The sequence below is a fragment of the Thunnus thynnus genome, chromosome 1 (assembly GCF_963924715.1).
Source record: "Thunnus thynnus chromosome 1, fThuThy2.1, whole genome shotgun sequence".
In the NCBI taxonomy this organism is placed as follows: Eukaryota; Metazoa; Chordata; class Actinopteri; order Scombriformes; family Scombridae; genus Thunnus; species Thunnus thynnus.
The window spans coordinates 13,518,254-13,535,736 of NC_089517.1; the positions used below are offsets into that span (position 1 = coordinate 13,518,254).

The window sequence follows — 17,483 nt, forward strand, 5'->3', positions numbered from 1 at the left end:
GTAAAAGTACAGAAGAATTAGCAGCAAAATGTAGTTAAAGTATTGCAGTAAAAGCAGTGATTTGGTCCCTCTGAATGATATATTATTATGTATGACATCATTAGATTATTAATACTGAAGCATCACTGTGTAAGGAGCATGTTACTGTTGTAGCTGCTGGAGGTGGAGCTAGTTTGAACTACTTTATATACAGTTAGCTAGTTAAGTCCAGTAGTTCTCAACCTAGGGGTTGGGCTCTTCAAAGGGTCAGCAAATAAATCTGAGGGTTCATGAGTTGATTAACGGGAGAGGAAAGAAGAAGTTCTGACACACAAATCTGTTTTCAGTTTTTGGACTTTTTCGCTAACCTTTCATTTTTGATAAAATATAGGATCATTTGAACATTTATTGAAATGAAACCATGTGAGAAGTTTAGAAGGAAAAATCACTATTTGGTGGAGCTGTGAACAACTCATAGACATCTGAAATGTGACCCCGCCTACACACTGCTTTTTGTAATATGCCAAAAACCAGAATGTTTGGAAACCACTGGTTTCATCTTTAACAATGTGTTGTATTTTACAAGCGTGTTATATTATCAGTTGGGTCAAATCTTCATCTGAAAAGTAACTAAAGCTGTTAAATAAATGTAGTGGAGTAGAAAGTACAATATTTCCTTCTGTAATATAGAAGAGTGGAAGTATAAAGTAGCATAAAACGGAAATACTCAAAAGTAAATGTACCTCAAAATTGTACATAAATACAGTGCTTGAGTGAACGTACTTAGTTACTTCTCACCACTGCTTGCACTGATGTGGAGCCACCGAGCAACGATTGAAACGTTCTGATTTGGTAGTGTACATCTCTGTCTCGCGATAATTTGGCTACGAGAACACAAGCGGAAGTAAATAGTCGCCATGGCATGTTAGCTAGTGAGGTGCTCAGCTAAAGTCGTGGACGCGCTCAACATTGAACGGATTAAAACCATTTGCAATCTTCAGAATAATTACAGTGAATGCTGAGCAAATAGATGCACTCCCCTCTGCAGTTTCATAATTATTAATTTATACATCACGAGAGTCGTAGTGCACGTTTGGGGCCTGGAAAGACGGATGCTAACTTAGCTGAACTTAGCTAACCTAGCGCGACTGAGTTCAGCTAACGTCGCGTTTAGCCTGAACCCAACGTGAGGTGGCTAGTTTCACCAGCTGGATCTAAAATGATCATTGAAAACCTTGATGCCTTGAAAACATGGCTGTCCGAAACCCTCGAGCCCATGTAAGTATTAAGCTATTAGCTACACAGCTGTTTTCTCAACCCAGACTAACAGTTCAAGGGTGACTTTATATTCTTTGGTCAAGTTATCCACGCCGATGAACCTGTCGTGAACCTAAAAGTAAATCAGTGAATGCATGTGTTTTTATTTATTTACTTATTCATTTTTTATTTATTTTGATCCCGATTGGCCACTTCCAAGGTAGCAACTATTTTTCCTGGGGTCCACACAAGTAAACATTACATCATAATGTAAAAATAGTGCACTTAAAATCTATGGCAAAGGGAACAAAAAATAACAACAAGCAAACTACAAAAACAAAACAAACAAAAAAAACAAGAAAAAAAAAAAAAACAATAAAACTACTAGTAACTATCATGACAATAATGACAAAAAGTACCCACACTATATTTAAAAAGTATACTATATAGCATATAGTATACTATTTAGATATAGCATAGTACATAGTATACTATATCTAAATAAAATTCTTTGAACTCTTTTTAAAAACAGTCTTACTTTCTAAATGTGTAGTGTCTGATATAACACGTCTCTGTTAATAATAGTAAGTTGCCTTGCATTAGTTTCTGAGACAGGAAGTGAAAAACATCTTGATGCATGCCTAGTATTAAAATTATGGCCAGTACTGCTATATGCAAATTGATGCTACAAGAAATTCAGGATTTTAGACAATGAAATATTTCTTATAAAATAGAGCAGAGAAATAACCGTCATGTCCCTCACCAATGACCAACCTAAGGTCATGTGCATTCTGATGATGTTAGGTCTTCTGTTACAGTTCAGAGCGAGTCCTGGGGCTCTATTCTGGACTAACAAGTTACTCCAAGTCTTTATTTGACTCACTTAACCACATTACTAGACAGTAATCCAAATGAGTAAGAACTAATGTTTGAACAATGTGAGAAATGCATTGTTGTGGTAAAAACTTAGCACATCTCTTAGTAACCGCTAGATCTCTACCGATATTTTTTTAATTCTGCTTTGACCACTTCAGTCTGCTGTCTAATATTATTCCAAGGAGTTTGGTTTCGTCTAGCTGTTCCACAGGTACTCCCTGTACAGACAAGTTTAACTGTGGCTTATGTTTAAGTCTAAAATTTCCAAATACAATACGTTTTATTTTTCATAGATTAAGAACTAACTTGTTACTCCATGTCCACATTACAACTGATTGTAATTCTCTATCCAGAGCATTAGACAATTCCCTGATTGATTCTGCTGGTAAATATAGTGTTGTATCATTTGCATACATAACTGCTCTTGCTTGATTTAGAATAAGAGGAAGATTACTGGTGAAGAAATAGAATTGTAATAGACTCCAAATAGCTTCCTTGTGGTACACCACATTGTAACTCTTTCACACTTTAAAAACTACCATTATGTAAAGCATGTTGTTTTCTAGTAAACAAATAACTGTTAAACCAGCATATCGTATGACCTGCAAATTTGTAACATTTAAGTTTTTTTATCTAACAATAATTTATGATCCAGTACATCAAAGGCTGAGCTAAAATCTAGTGAAACTGCTCCCACTAAGTTATTATTGTGAATATGTTTAAGGCAGTCATCTGTGTTAATGCTGTTCCAATTGAGTGCCCCTCACAATGGGCATGCTGAAAGGCAGTAATTAAATTATTTTCTTTAAAAATGCACTGTATTTGTTCACAAACCATATTTTCCAGCAGTTTGCTACAAATTGGTAGCAGACTCATTGGCAGACTGTTTTTACCACTAAATCCCTCTGCTGCATTTTTTTGTCTTACTTAACTTTCTTCTTTAAAATCACAGCTGTGATGCAGACCCTTCTGCCCTTGCCAAGTATGTTGTTGCTTTGGTGAAGAAGGACAAAACTGAAAAGGAACTTAAAGCCCTGTGTATAGACCAGTTGGATGTATTTCTTCAGAAAGGTAATTAAAGGATATGGGTTCACATTTTTTTCAAGTCCGTCTGAAAACAACATTCAGGTGCCCAAATGAACTCTGAAAGAGGTTTTCCTCGCTGTAGTCATTTCTCCTGTTCGTAATGACCATTAGAAGATCCCCTTCAGATGTGCTCATTTTGTACAGAAATGTGTTTAAAAGTTTATCTGAAGCTTATATGAAGTCTGAGTTAGTCATATCAAGTGGATTTCTGCCATATTTACAGTTTTTTTTTTAGCATTAAATTCCTTCTTTGTGTTTCCTCAGACAGTGTCTCCCTGTTGAGCTATGGTGCAAGTATAGTAACAAAAAGAGGAACTTTGGCACTAAAAAGACTGATGTTGAAAGATATGTAGTTGATTTGACTAATTTGGACAGCTGAAGCTTCATATTGACTTCAGATAAACTTTTAAATAAATCTCTGCATAGAAGGAGACTTGTGGATTTTGGCCGCCATCACTTACATTGTAAGTGGATTATGAAAAGATCTGCTAATGGCCAGTATGAACAGGAGGGATGATTACAGCAAGAAAAACCTATTTCAATGTTCATCTGGGCTCCTGACTGTTGTTTTACCACAGACATGAAAAATGGTGAACATTTTCCTGTTGTGCTTGATTTTGCAAGCCTCGTTTCATTTCTCATGCGGTCTGCAGTCTGGTAATGGTTATCTCCATGTTAAAACACTTTCTTTAATTTGCACTCTCACACGCTTTCAGAGACACAGCAATTTGTGGATAAGCTGTTTGAAGCGATCAACAACAAAAGCTACCTCCCTCAGCCAGAGCAGCCATCCTCTCTGGTCAAAGTCGAGAAAGATGAGCCGAAAAAAGATGAGGTAATCTGCTAATAATGTCAGCACTTAGATGGATTAATAATTTTCTTAAGTACCATCACATGAATATTCACCAGTGTCAAACAATATGGAGGTCTTGGATGAACATTATGCTTTTTAATTTACTTCTTTCTTCGTTCAGACAAACCGGGAAGAGGAACGAGAGAAGAAGTTTTCCCGGCGAGTGAATCACAGCCCTTCACAATCAAGCTCTCGCTACAGCAGAGACGGCAGGTGTGTGCACCTGCGTATTCCCGTTTCTTCAACACTTTGTCGTGCATCATCTGTTTAACTTTGCTTTTACAATGCACTTACTGTCATGTCCTTGCTTACCCAAATTCTTAGGAGAGGAGATGACCGTAAGAGGGATGACCGCTCCAGGAAGAGGGATTATGACCGCAACCCGCCAAGGAGGGACTCATACCGCGATCGCTACAACCGCAGGAGAGGCCGCAGTCGCAGCTACAGTCGGAGCCGCAGTCGGAGTTGGAGCAAGGACCGCATTCGAGATCGTGACAGAGAGAGGGACAGGGATAGGGACAGAGACAGGGACAGAGATAGGGATCGTGATCGAAGCAGGAGCCGGTCCCACAGCAGAACTCGGTCTAGAAGCAGAAGCAGAGGTAAGAACCTGACTGATGGATCTAAAATGATCTAAGGTTGTCTACAAATGATCACCGGTGGAACTGCTTTGTGTCAGTTTGAGATTTTTGTCTTCTATGGGGAGAGCAATGACACCAAAACCTGGCCCCTGAAACATCTCTCAGGTTTTCTTGTAGTGTGCTTCACTTCATTTGAACTTTGATCCATTTTGTTGCTGACCTTTCAACTGTGTCTAGTCAGATTACAGATGACCATGAAGCTTCCTAAACAAAGATGATCTCATTGTGTACAGAGATGTATTTGTCAAATTGACATAAGTGTGTATTTGGGTTTCTTTAACATGAATATTACTGTTTCTTATTTATGGATCAAATTCAAGTTGATGAATTTGTTACTGTATATGATGATGTAGACAACATAAAGACAAATGATGACTGGATATTGAGGAATGGATCAACTAAGGATGAAGCCCATCAGAATAAGATTTAAAATTGTGTAATGTGTAAACAAGTCTAGTTTCTCACAGGAATTATGCCATAAACATACATGGTTGTTCTTGTCTATTCGCAGAACGAGATTCTGGAAAGTTGAAGTATGATCATGACCGGTCAGAGAGTGCTGATGGCTACACCCCTGCTGCTCTGGTCTCCACTGCAACCACTTCACACTTCCCTGTGCCAACACTGAGCAGCACCATTACAGTCATTGCTCCCACACATCATCATAGCAACAACACCACCGAGAGCTGGTCAGACTTCCGCCCTGAGCACCCTGTGGATCGCGGCCCTTTTAGTCGGGGGCCACCTCCTCAACAAAGGAAGCGATGCCGTGATTATGACGGTAAGGAAAGCAGATTGAACTGGTTTGACAGTTAGAGAAACTCATATAATAATACTTTGATAATTACGCTCCTATCATAGAAAACATTCTGGGGATTCAGATGAACAGGCATGATGTGCTGCATGTGTCTTTTCCAGAGAAAGGCTTCTGCATGCGAGGGGACATGTGTCCTTTCGATCATGGAAGTGACCCAGTTGTAGTGGAGGATGTCAATTTGCCCAGTATGCTGCCCTTTCAACCTCCACCGATCCCAGGTGTGGATGCCCCGCCGCCCCCAGGTCTTCCGCCTCCTCCACCACTCATGAACCCCCCACCTGTGAACCTGCGGCCCCCTGTACCCCCACCGGGCGCTCTCCCACCCAGCCTTCCGCCTGTTGCAGGTGGGAATTCAGAAATTTCTCTAAACTGTTTATTTTTCGTAGAACAGATGGGTTTATCACTTAGAAAACTTTCAAGAATACTTGCTATAATTTTGTAGAATAAAATGTCAAACATTCTATGATTGTTTTATTTTAAGTCTATATTGAAAGTAACTGTACCCCACAGTGTGTGTGAATGATTCAGTATCACTTCTTCACTTGAATTGCATTGCTAGGCAACAGCTGACCTGACAGCTGTTGCTATGGGTTTACAGGAAATACATTTACATAGAATGTTTATGATTGAAACTGAGAAACTGTTTTTACAACTAAAGCAAATCTGAAAGGTTAACTTCAAAGATATTAAACAACGTAAGGATGCAAGAAGAAGAGCTACTGACTTGGATAACAGTTATAACAATTACCAGTTCAGTACAGATTTATAAGATTCCTTGGAACAGTTAAGACTGCTTTGCTTGAACTTCTCTTTTTTTTTTTAACATTTTGTTTTTCTATCTTTCCCAGGTCCCCTTCCTCCTCTTCCTCCACTACAACCGTCGGGCATGGATGCTCCTCCCAATTCCATCACCAGCTCTGTTCCCACCATCGTCACCTCTGGGATGCGCTCCTCACTCCCCCAGGCCCCAGCGCCACTCTTCACCTCAGGTAAGGGCTGAGTGTCAAGTTACAAATTTAACATTGTAATTATAAATCAGTTTTAAAGCGACGCCTTGCCTGGCTGTTTAACATGTTAAGATGTCCTCTCTCTGCTCACCAGACACATATGAGACAGATGTGTACAATCCTGAGGCTCCCAGCATCACCAATACCTCCAGGCCGATCTACCGCCACCGGGTCAATGCCCAGAGACCCAACCTGATTGGCCTCACAATGGGGGATGTGGACCAGCCACAGAGAGGTATTCATCATCTCAGCACTCACGTCTCTCTTGTGCTGTTGATTTCCAGAGGAAGTTAATGGCAGGAGGGACGAGAAATATAACGTTAAGCTTGAATAGATCGTCTCAAAACATGTGGTGCATGTCGCTTTCTCTCCTATCATTATCACGCGTAGTACCTTTGTCAACGTGAGGGCCTGTTGCTGCTTCACAAACAAGAACAATACCAGTATTCATTACATTCCACCGTATTTGTGTGTCCTGTCATTGTAATACTGATGTTACCTGAGTCGGGATCTCATTTCTGGCTGCGTGCTGTAGTCTCACAACTGACCCGTCAGTGTTTGTCTCTCTCCAGACAAGATTCCAAATAACAGCATGAGGATTGTTATGGAATCTGATTCAAGGAAGAGACCAGCAGTGTCCCATGAAGGAGGCATCCCCATCAAGAAACCTTGGTTTGACAAGTAAGACACCTTTTACTTTAATATTAAAAAAAAAAAGAAACGCTGCCTTTGACCATCTTAGATTAGGAAAGAAAGAATTTCAGGATTAAGGAAACGTGACAGAGGAACGTTTCAGACCAGCTTCATTTATAATTGTTTGATTTCTCTTTTCTGCTCAGACCCAGCTTTAACAAACCCAACCACCAGGGCTACCACAAGAGAGCCCCATTCAACTCTCCTAACACAAAGCTGCTGGTTCGACAAATTCCCTCTGAGCTCAACAACATCAGCAAACTCAATGAACATTTCAGCAAGTTTGGCACCATCGTCAACCTGCAGGTCAGTACTCTAGATGATGATGTAGATACGAAGCTCAGAGTTTTGATTATTTAGTAGTCATTGTAGTAGTTAACTGTCGGATGACTAAAAAGCAAACAACGCTGTACAGTAGATGGTTTGTATGTGAACAATGTGTGTGAATCTAGTATCAGTGCTGAAATTTTAGGGTTTTAAAAAGCTTGAGTGTTAATGTTTGTCACAGAATATTACTAAATATATAATTATTTGTATTTGTATACAGTTAGATTGTCCTTATTGTTCAAAAAAGAGTAGTATTATAGAACATATTAATAATCAGTATGTGTATTAGAAGTAATTTGGATAGACTGTAGTGATAAACTAATCTTATTGACAAAAAGAAAGCACAAAATAGTTGTAATTTCTAGAATGTCACATATCAGATGGATCCTCAAAAAATAACTTAAGTAACCCTCTTCCAAATGCTTTCATGTGCTGGTTTTGAAAGGTACTACAATAAGAGTTTTGTCTGTGTATCACAAAATGAGAGTATAAGTACTGAACGTGTGAACTGAGATGGTGAAAACAACTTCACAGTTGCTCCCTTATCCTCTCGATAACAAGCTCACAAAGTTCAGATAGACCGTGCAGTGTTTTAACACCAGCATTTGTTTTGGGACAGGTGGCCTACCAGAATGACCCAGAAGGGGCTCTGATCCAGTTTGCCTCCCCAGACGAGGCTAAGCGGGCTATGCAAAGCACCGAGGCTGTTCTCAACAACCGCTTTATCAGGGTGCACTGGTTTCGTGAGAATGGAGGTGAAGGGCAGAGTCAGGGCCAGTCGCACTCACAGCAGCAGCCGCAAGCACAGCCAGCCATGGTAAGACCTCATTACAAATATGCCACTTTATAACATGTGATGTTTTTTTAAATTTTTATTTGAACACTGGTGAAAAATGTTTGTCAGCATTTCTAAAATTTCCCAGAAATGCTAAATATCTTAAAATAAGAAACACTTGTAAATGAAGATATTGATTCAAATGATTCTTGAAATATAAAAACTGGTATTTTACAGTGATAAATGAGCATTTTTTTGTTTGCTTGATGTACACTCACGGAGCAATATATTAGGAACTCCTGTGCAATCTAATGCGATCCAATATAAAAGCGCTGCCAACAAATTGACTTTTATGAAGTTTATACATTTTCAGTTTTTGTCAGAAAGGTGATAATTCTACTTGGTTTATTATTGAGGTCATAGTGGGCGGTGGTGCATTGGACTGTATTCAATTGAAAAGTGTTCTTAACAAAGTGTATTGGATTACTAGTCTAATGTAGATGACATCATATCATCTTGATATTTGTAGTACAGCACTGGTTAAGTTTAATAGATGATTAATAAATAGAAGATTAAAACCATCAGATTTTCATTTTAGTTCCCAAGAATCAAGAGGCCTCTTTAACGGCCTTAAGTAGATCATCCAAGAACAGGCAGAGCACAATTCAGTACAACCACAGCCTGCATTGTGGTTGATCACTGTGTGTGTGTGTGTGTGTGTGTGTGTGTGTGTGTGTAATGTAACAACCTATTCATGAGTGTTTTTGATTATTTCAAAAACTGGGCACAGCACACCACAGCATTGTTAACTCTTGGCTCTTAAATTTTCTCAACTGGAAAAACTTGTGACATTAATGGCAGTGCTGCCTTCACAAACATTTACGGTAAAGAGAGGTCTTTAACCGAGTGTTGTGAGATATTCTTGGAAACGTATGAAGTCAGTAGTCAAAGTAGATGATATGGATGCACTTGAAAGTTCAGGACTTCACAACAAGAAAGCTAGAAGACTTAAAAACGTCAGAAATGTTGTCTGACAGTGGCTTTGTTAACATCAACTCCACTGATCGGTTGTAATGTGATTAACACCTCCTCTGACATTCAGCAGCCCTCAGCCACGTCTCTGAAGCAGTCTGTCAAAGATCGCCTCGGACCCCTTCTCACTTCGAACTCTGAGCCCTCCCAAGATTCCTGCGTAGCCTCTCAGGTATGTGTGTGGACGAGGCGGTGGTGAGAGTTTGCCTTTTCTCATATGCTTGTTGAAATATGCATAACGTGTGTATAAATGTAATCTATCCTCCCCCTCTTGGTGCAGAATCCCTCTAAAGTGTCAGTGAAGGAACGTTTGGGTTTCTCTGCCAAACCAGCAGCTCCTGTTGAAAAGGTAAAGTGTCCACTCACTAGGCAGTGTTACTCATTTTTGTCATCAAAGTAGGGCTTCTTGTAGTATTTCTCTCTCTTCTAAATTGTGTTTAAAAAATGTTCCCCCTTTCAGGTGTTTTCGACCTCCATGGGCCTCACAAAGACCGTTTTCAATCCTGCTGCCCTGAAGGCTGCCCAGAAAACCACAGAGGAAGCCCTAAAGAAGAAGCAGGTGAGAGAGGGAAAGCAGGGAACGGCGGGAAAAGTGTGGAAGGATTCAGGACGTTTTACCACACCTGGTCTATTGAAAATGTGTGATGAGATGATGAAACAGATTGCAAGCAAATCATTTAGGCTTCTCACACTGAAAACAGCCAGCAGTATCTGATTGTCTCCCCTAATTTGTTTGACAGGAAGCCCTAAGACTACAGCAGGATGTAAGAAAGAAGAAGCAGGAAATACTGGAGAAACACATTGAAACACAGAAGGTAAGACACTCTGAAGATGTCCCTATCACTTGTCTGCTACCCATTTCTACTTGATATAAAAGTGAAATGTGTGAGCTGTAAAAGAGGTCTGACTCACCACTTAAGCAACATAGTCCTGAGCCAGACTGCTCTGCTGTTGTTTGTTTGTGTAGATTTGCCAACGGTGTTTTAAAGCTGCGTGGGGGATCCGTGACTCATTTGCTGTGATCTTAGTCAAAGGAGTTGACGATCATGTGGGAACACGCTATATTTTGTCTGCTTTTTTTTAAAGGAAAACTATCCCGACTTTTGCTCAATAGCAGCCACTTTGGCCACAAGTGTCATATGTAGGATAATATGTAGAGAGAGACGTAAAGTCAATAAACCGGCTCAGTAATGTCAGTGAAAACTAAACCTATCTAAGGTTAACATTAGCTAACATTAGCCACCATAAGCTACTGGTCAGACCAAGAGAGGCTGACGCAGTGAAACCACTGAGTGTATTGAATTTAGCAATATTTCATTTAATTGAATGAGAGAAAAAAAAACTTCTTACAAAAGTTACATTGTGACATTCTGAAAACATTCATTGTTCATATTTAATGACCCATATTTTCACCACAGTTTTGAATGTCACCCAGTCTCAGTCCTGTCCCGTGTGACCCGCGGCTTTGTGCTTTCAGTACTCTGTTGATAGCCGTAGATAAAGTTGAATTTGTGGTTCTCTATGCTTCCGTCCTCATTCTCCGCAGCTCCTGATCTCCAAACTTGAGAAAAACAAAACGATGAAAGCAGAGGATAAAGCCAAGATCATGGAAACCTTGGGCACGTTAACCAAGAGCATCACCAAACTTCAAGAGGAGATAAAGGGTGTCTCAAGCAGCAGCAGCCTGCTACGCACAGCCAAGAGCAAGGCCCAGGTAGCACCTCGGTTACAAAATCATATCACACTAAGAGTCCAGCGTTTGATGCGTAGCTGTATGTTTTTTTTTTTTTGAGATGACAAAAGATGGCTTGTAAAATCTTTTTTTTCTATTGATCTAGAAATACTAAGCCAAAGGCAACTGGATTTTCATCTTTTACTTCTCACTACTGGCTTGAGATGTAATCTACCCTCATGTGTTTGATTAATGTGTTCAGGCACAGAAGGAACTGCTGGATGCAGAGCTGGACCTGTACAAGAAGACTCAGGCTGGAGAGGACACTGCTTTGTTGAAGATCAAGTATACTCAACTTCAAATTGAGGTATTAACTTGATCTGTATATAGAAAAACTGGCCCTCGAACCCTGAAGTCAAGTACTTAAGTGCTACTTACTCTACCTGCCACATGAGGACACTCATGCTCTTATAACTTTGAACGATGTTGTGTATTTAATCTCCACAATTGTAATTCTGTAGTTTAAGAAATTGTGTTGTAGGATACAGCTCAGTGTCTGACAGATATTTGCTTTTTCCTAGGCGGCTAAAAGGGGGCTCTTGTCTCCAGGACGAGGCCGTGGGGCCCCTGCTCGGGGTCGTGGTGCTCTTAGGGCCCGGGGAAGGGGCTCCAGAGGGCGGGGAAGAGGTGTGCCGCTGCACGCAGTCGTGGACCATCGGCCGCGAGCGCTGGAGATTTCTGGTTTTACTGAGGCAGAGCGGGTTGACTTGCTGCCACACTTTGCTGTAAGTCAGCTTTGGAAAAAGAAATCTGATATCCAGTTTGGCCTTTTGATAGAAGCTGTAGGTGGGAGATCTTAGGACTTGGTATTAAAGAGCTCTCTCAGCTTAACTGTTTAGGGGGTGGACAAGACAAGTTGTGGTGGGTGTTCTACAAAAAAAAAAGAACAACATAATAGCCTAAAAATTACATGAATTACTATTAGCTGTATAGGTAACTGGTAAGTCTAATAATTTATTGTAATAATAATAATTTAATAATAATAATAAATAAGCCTATTAAGGTGTTCACTCTTATAGTAATTATAAACATGTTGCACCATCATCCACAGTTATAACTTACAGTACATTGAATTATTATTGTTCAGTGTTGCAAAAATAATCAACAGTGCCCTCTGGTGGGTATGACTGCACAATGCGACTGACTACCAGTGGCACAACAAAAGACATTTACGTTTTAGTTTGACCAAATACAAATGAAATGATGTTGACATTTACTTTAACAAGTGCAACTCTAAAATTTCAGATTTCAAAGAATTTAATGACCTCCTAAGAGAAGGAGACAGGCCATATCTTGTTGCCTAATATGTATCACAACCTGAGGGACAGTGAATGACTTAGACACACACAGATACACACACATACATGCATAGGATATGCTGTATATATACAGAAATACACTGTATAAGTAATATATATAAGTCCTAATGTTATGTTAACGTTATTCTGTTTCATTGACTCTTTGGCATCTCAGTCCACCCAGTATCCTGAATATGTCAGAGTGTAAACAACGCCACCACTGCCAACTTTAACAGCTATCATACTAGCACTTATGTGTTAGTTACTTGTAAAAAAAAATAGCAACACTGAGAGATGTCACCGATATGTTTTGTAATGGCTCATTAGATACGTATAATAACTGAAAGAGATTTTTTTTCAATAATTGGATTGATGTGAGTTTGTTTTGTAAAGTGACTAAAATGTTGTGTGTTCACAATTTTGAAGCAATTTGGAGAGATTGAAGATTGCCAGATTGATGAAAACAACCTGACTGCAGTCATCACTTACAGGTCAAGAGCCGAGGCAGAACAGGTGCGTCACCTGCCAGCTGACTAAATATATTCCTTGAGTTTCAAACAGTGAAATGTGTTTTTCAGTTTTTGGACTCAGTGCTGTATGACACACTGAAGCACCACTTTTTTTTGTTGTTGTTTACATTTTTGTTGAGCCATTTCTGTCTCAATTCTATACGCACATTATCTCTGTCCGCTCTAACATGTGTTTTCTCCTCCCGCTCTCTGTGTTTCGTCCATCTGCAGGCGGCTCTACATGGACTGAAACTGAACAACCAGAGTTTACGCCTAGCCTGGCATAAGCCCGTTACGACTCTGAGTACTGCGGATGCTGATGAGGCAGAACCAGAGGAGGACGAGGTTTGTCAGCATTTGTCACTTCTTGTATACTAGCAGTACTTTTTCTCTTTTTATAGATTCACTTAAGGTAGCTGATCAGTTCTTATTAGGGTCTGGCAGTAGTCATTTCTTTTTAGTGCTCCTATGCAACCTAGTGTAAAAAAAGAGTATGGGAATATTTAAAAGATCTCTGTTCAGCTTTCGTATCAGTTAAGTATATTAAATGCCTAATTCTAGTAGTGTTGCACTTACAAAACACAAGAGGGAGCCATTACACTTGACAGCAAAGATTGTCTTCATGTGGCAGTATTGGTCTCCTTGTTTTTCTTGGGATAGTGCATCTTATACACACAAATAATTCATGCATGCACAAACTTCTCTTCTAAGCAGTTGGCAGGTGTGCAGCATGATACTCTCGAGCTAAAAATTTAGTCCCTTTACAGCTCCAGTAAATAACAATAAAAATTATCTTTACTTATAGAGCACAAAAACTGCGTTACAAAGTGTGTCAGAAGGGCAGCAAAATAAAACAGACAAGTCATAAAATCATCAGGTTTTAAAAAGAAAACATTAAAAAAATTGTGTATAAAAACCAGTTCAGTGTAGGAAAAAGCAAGAATAGAGAAAACATTTTTTTAAAGAAATAAAAGACAATTCAAAGAAAATTAAAACAAGTAAAACCAGGAAATGCTCTCTGATAAAAGTATATTTTAAGAAGAGACTTAAAAGAGACTACTGACTCAGCCGACCTGATTTCCTCGGGCAGATCGTTCCAGAGCCTCGGGGCCTCGACTGCAAACACTCTGCCCCCGTTAGTTTTCAGCTGGGCCTCTGGAGCAGATAAAAGACCTCTGCCTGAGGATCTCAAAGTACGTACCGGTGTGTACGGTAGTAAGAGGTCAGAGATATAGCATGGAGAGGGGCCATGAAGAGGCTTAAAAGTAATCAGTAAGATCTTAAAATCTATTCTAAAACATACTGGGAGCCAGTGTAAAGAGGCTAAAACACCAGTGATGTGATCATGTCTCTTGGTTGTGGTTTAAAGCCTGGCAGCTGAGTTCTGTACAGTCTGGAGTCGATCAATAGATTTTTAGCTCAGACAACTAAAAAGGTTGTTGCAATACTCTAGGCTTGATGAGATGAAGGCATGTAAAATGTTCTCTGTATCTTAGTTAAAATAAAAGTTAAAATAGATCATATTTTTGATTAAAAACAAGATTGCACAATCTTTGTGGTGTGCTGCTCAAAACTTAAATTACTATCAAACCAGAAACCAAGATTCCTTTTAACAGGCTTGATTTGATCCAATAGGGAACCAACAGATTGCAGAATTGCCATGTGCAGGGACCCAATGACAAGGATCTCTATTTTGTTTGAGTTCAGCTGAAGAAAAATTTTTGACATCATAAAAGCAGGCGTTAGTGAACCAGGGGTTGTGGATCTAACAGGCAGGTACATCTGCGTATCATCAGCATAACAATGAAAAGCGACACCATGTCTTTGATAATGTGCCTAAGAGGAAACATGTATAAGGAAAATAAATTTGGTCCCAAAACCGACCCCTGAGGCACACCATACTTAACAGGAGAAAATAAAGAGACAGTGTTGTTAACAGAGACACAGAACCTCCTATGAAAACCATTTTAAAGCTGTGGCGGTCATCCCCGTCTCAGTCTGTCTAACAGGATGCTGTGATCAGTTGTGTCAAAGGCTTCGTTAAGGTCTAGGAGTACAAGGACTGAGCACACGCCGTCATTCAAGGATTCAAGGAAGTTTGTCATTCCAGAACATGTTGGTACATGAAGGGAACGACTCGGTCCCAGTTCAGAAAATAGCAATAATAGAACAATAAAACTAGAGAAACACGTCATAATAAATAGTCAATAAATATATAAATATTTATCAGCAGCCATTAAAAGGTTGTTGGTAACCTTGAGCAGGTCAATCTCAGTGTTGTGATACTTTTGGAAGTCAGACTGAAACATTTCAAAAATGGAACGCAATGGAAAATAATGACATTTTCCATTGCAGAGAGAAATTGCTTGGACGCTATTTTTTTTTTTCAGAAGTTTTGCGATATGAAAGGTCATTTGGAAATTGGTCCATAGTTTTGAGGGTGGGCGGGATCCAGCCCTGGTGTTTTTAACAGTGGGTGCACACAAGCAGTTTTAAAATAATCAGGGACCCAATCATTAGACAAGGAACTGTTAAAAACAGAAACCAAACCTGACAGATTTCATTACTTTTAGCAAAAACTTTGTTGGTATTACATCAAGAGGGCTGGAAGACAGTCTCCAATGTGATACTGTTTCTAGAAGTTCTGTCAAGGTAATGGGATAAAACTGGTTCAGACTATCTCGTTGCAGGTGAAGGACATCAGAATAAGTGGCATTTGGGGTAAATGAGGCTCTAATTGACTCCACTTTATGAGTAAAATAAGATAAAAACATTTCACGATCAGCATCACTTTCAGTCGGGGCACAAGGAGGGGCTGAATTTACTAGCAGATTGACAGTCAAATAAAAATCTAGGGTTGTGTTGACTGGCAGAAATAAGATCCGAACAATAGTGTGTTCTCGCATTCTTAACCATATCGTAGTGAAAAATAACTTCTTCAAACATGTCACAAGAGTGCTGGTGATGCTTTCACTTAAAGTTGCCTTTGGTTCACTTTCCAATAATCTGTCCTTTCCCTACCAGTACCCGGAGGAGTCCCTGAGTGATGATGCATTGCTGCAGGACGATGATGAGGAAGAAGATGACAATGAGCCTCGCTCCTGGCGCAGATGAAGACCAGTCAGACGCCCTTACCCGTTTGCACTGGTGTGGAGGATGAACAGCTGTCCAGCAGTTTTACAAGATTGCAATGCCTGTTTGTAAATCAAGCGAGGCACATTTTTCTTTGGCTTAAGAGTTTTTTCTCCCCTCACAAATATGTAACTGGCAGAAGAACCATGTGCAAGTTTGATTCATTTTAATGTGTATCCCAGATGCAACAATGGTGAATTTTTTTAATGCTCTTAATGTAGAAATAGTTCCGTTTTTTTCCGTTTTGGTTTTTTCTTTTTTTTTTGGTTCACAAAACACAAATAGTTTGTCTGGACATGTGATGACTGATCACTTAAAGACACATTTGTTGAACTATTGGTTTAAGAAAACAAAACCTGTGTTGTAATTGAACTGAATGGCAGACTGTAGCTTTTTGCAGAATAGTATTAGGTTGACTGGTTAAATGCTCGTGTAAATATTTTATGTCTGGGTTTAAATGATTTGTATGAAAGCTTTGGTTCTCAGTTCTTGGCTTTACTTTGAATTGTATAAAAATAAAGAATTGAAATGGTCTGAAAACATCCTGCCCAAAAAAAAAAAAAAAGAAAAGAAAAGAAAAAAAAAAAGAAAATTTTTGTGGCAGTGAAAAAAATAACACTCCCTGAAGAGCTGTAAAAAGACCATTTCAAAAAAACAAAAAAAACTTCATCTTCACCTAAAGAGCAAATATCCTACAACACTCCTCCTTCTATCAAACTCTTTTTTGGATTGGTAAGGTAACCTTTTACATACAGTTGATTTCCATGCCAAGGTAAGGACATGACATAATATGATATTGATAAAAATTTGAAAGATGTACCATAAAAAATATTTGCATGGCGTGAGTAAAAGATCTATGATGAAAATGATAATGAAATAACTAAAAGTGTTTGTGTTTGTTTTGATGCAGGAGCTGTCTGCCAGCAGGATGTACAACTCCTCTTCCTCCCAGAGGCCTCGACATGCAACATTTTAAAATTGAATCTTGTGTTTACTGTAACAGTTTGTGCTGCTTTTTCACAAATACAAGAATTTTTTTCTTCAATGAATTGTAGATCAGTGTTTTAATCTTATTTTTGTTATAATTGATTACCTGCTGCAAGTTCTCAAGACATCTTTTACATAGGGGTATTTGAGGTTGCAACAAAAACTTATTTATTTAGATATTTTCCACCATTAGACAAAGTGGAAACATTTCTATCCAGACTTAATATTAAAGATCCCCTCCAGACGTGTATTAAGACATACAGAAATACTCTGCTTGGGACAACAATGTGTGTCTGATATGGTTTTTCCACAAAAAAGTGTGATTACCATGTTAAAATCCTTAAAATGACATTTACTCCTCCTCCCTCAATAGAAACTCTAGAATCTTCTACTTCATTGTAAAGTCCATTCTCATTGTTTGTGCACTGGAGGCTTCGAGTTTCCACATCACACATGTGATAGTTGAATACTGGACCAGGATC

General features: G+C 39.2%; 1 protein-coding gene across 3 annotated transcripts; it reads left to right on the forward strand.

Moving 5' to 3' along the window:
• The first annotated feature begins 869 nt into the window (after positions 1 to 869).
• On the forward strand, positions 870 to 17,059 carry rbm26 (RNA binding motif protein 26). 3 transcript variants are annotated; one of them, XR_010928039.1, is made up of 23 exons: positions 871 to 1,257; positions 3,065 to 3,183; positions 3,915 to 4,033; positions 4,173 to 4,264; positions 4,376 to 4,653; positions 5,204 to 5,473; positions 5,611 to 5,853; positions 6,358 to 6,498; positions 6,611 to 6,751; positions 7,089 to 7,197; positions 7,356 to 7,515; positions 8,156 to 8,353; positions 9,414 to 9,515; positions 9,624 to 9,692; positions 9,804 to 9,902; positions 10,084 to 10,158; positions 10,890 to 11,057; positions 11,278 to 11,382; positions 11,597 to 11,800; positions 12,800 to 12,886; positions 13,114 to 13,227; positions 15,907 to 16,786; positions 16,925 to 17,059. XR_010928039.1 is itself a non-coding variant. In XM_067586019.1 (22 exons), the coding sequence occupies exons 1-22, from the start codon at positions 1,199 to 1,201 to the stop codon at positions 15,994 to 15,996; spliced, it is 3,039 nt and encodes a 1,012-aa protein (XP_067442120.1). In that variant the 5' UTR covers positions 870 to 1,198; the 3' UTR covers positions 15,997 to 17,059. The 3 variants fall into 3 exon arrangements, 2 of the variants coding, with proteins under 2 accessions (XP_067442120.1, XP_067442118.1); XM_067586019.1 differs by having other exon boundaries at positions 870 to 1,257; positions 9,417 to 9,515; positions 15,907 to 17,059; XM_067586017.1 differs by having other exon boundaries at positions 15,907 to 17,059.
• The last annotated feature ends 424 nt before the right edge of the window (positions 17,060 to 17,483 follow it).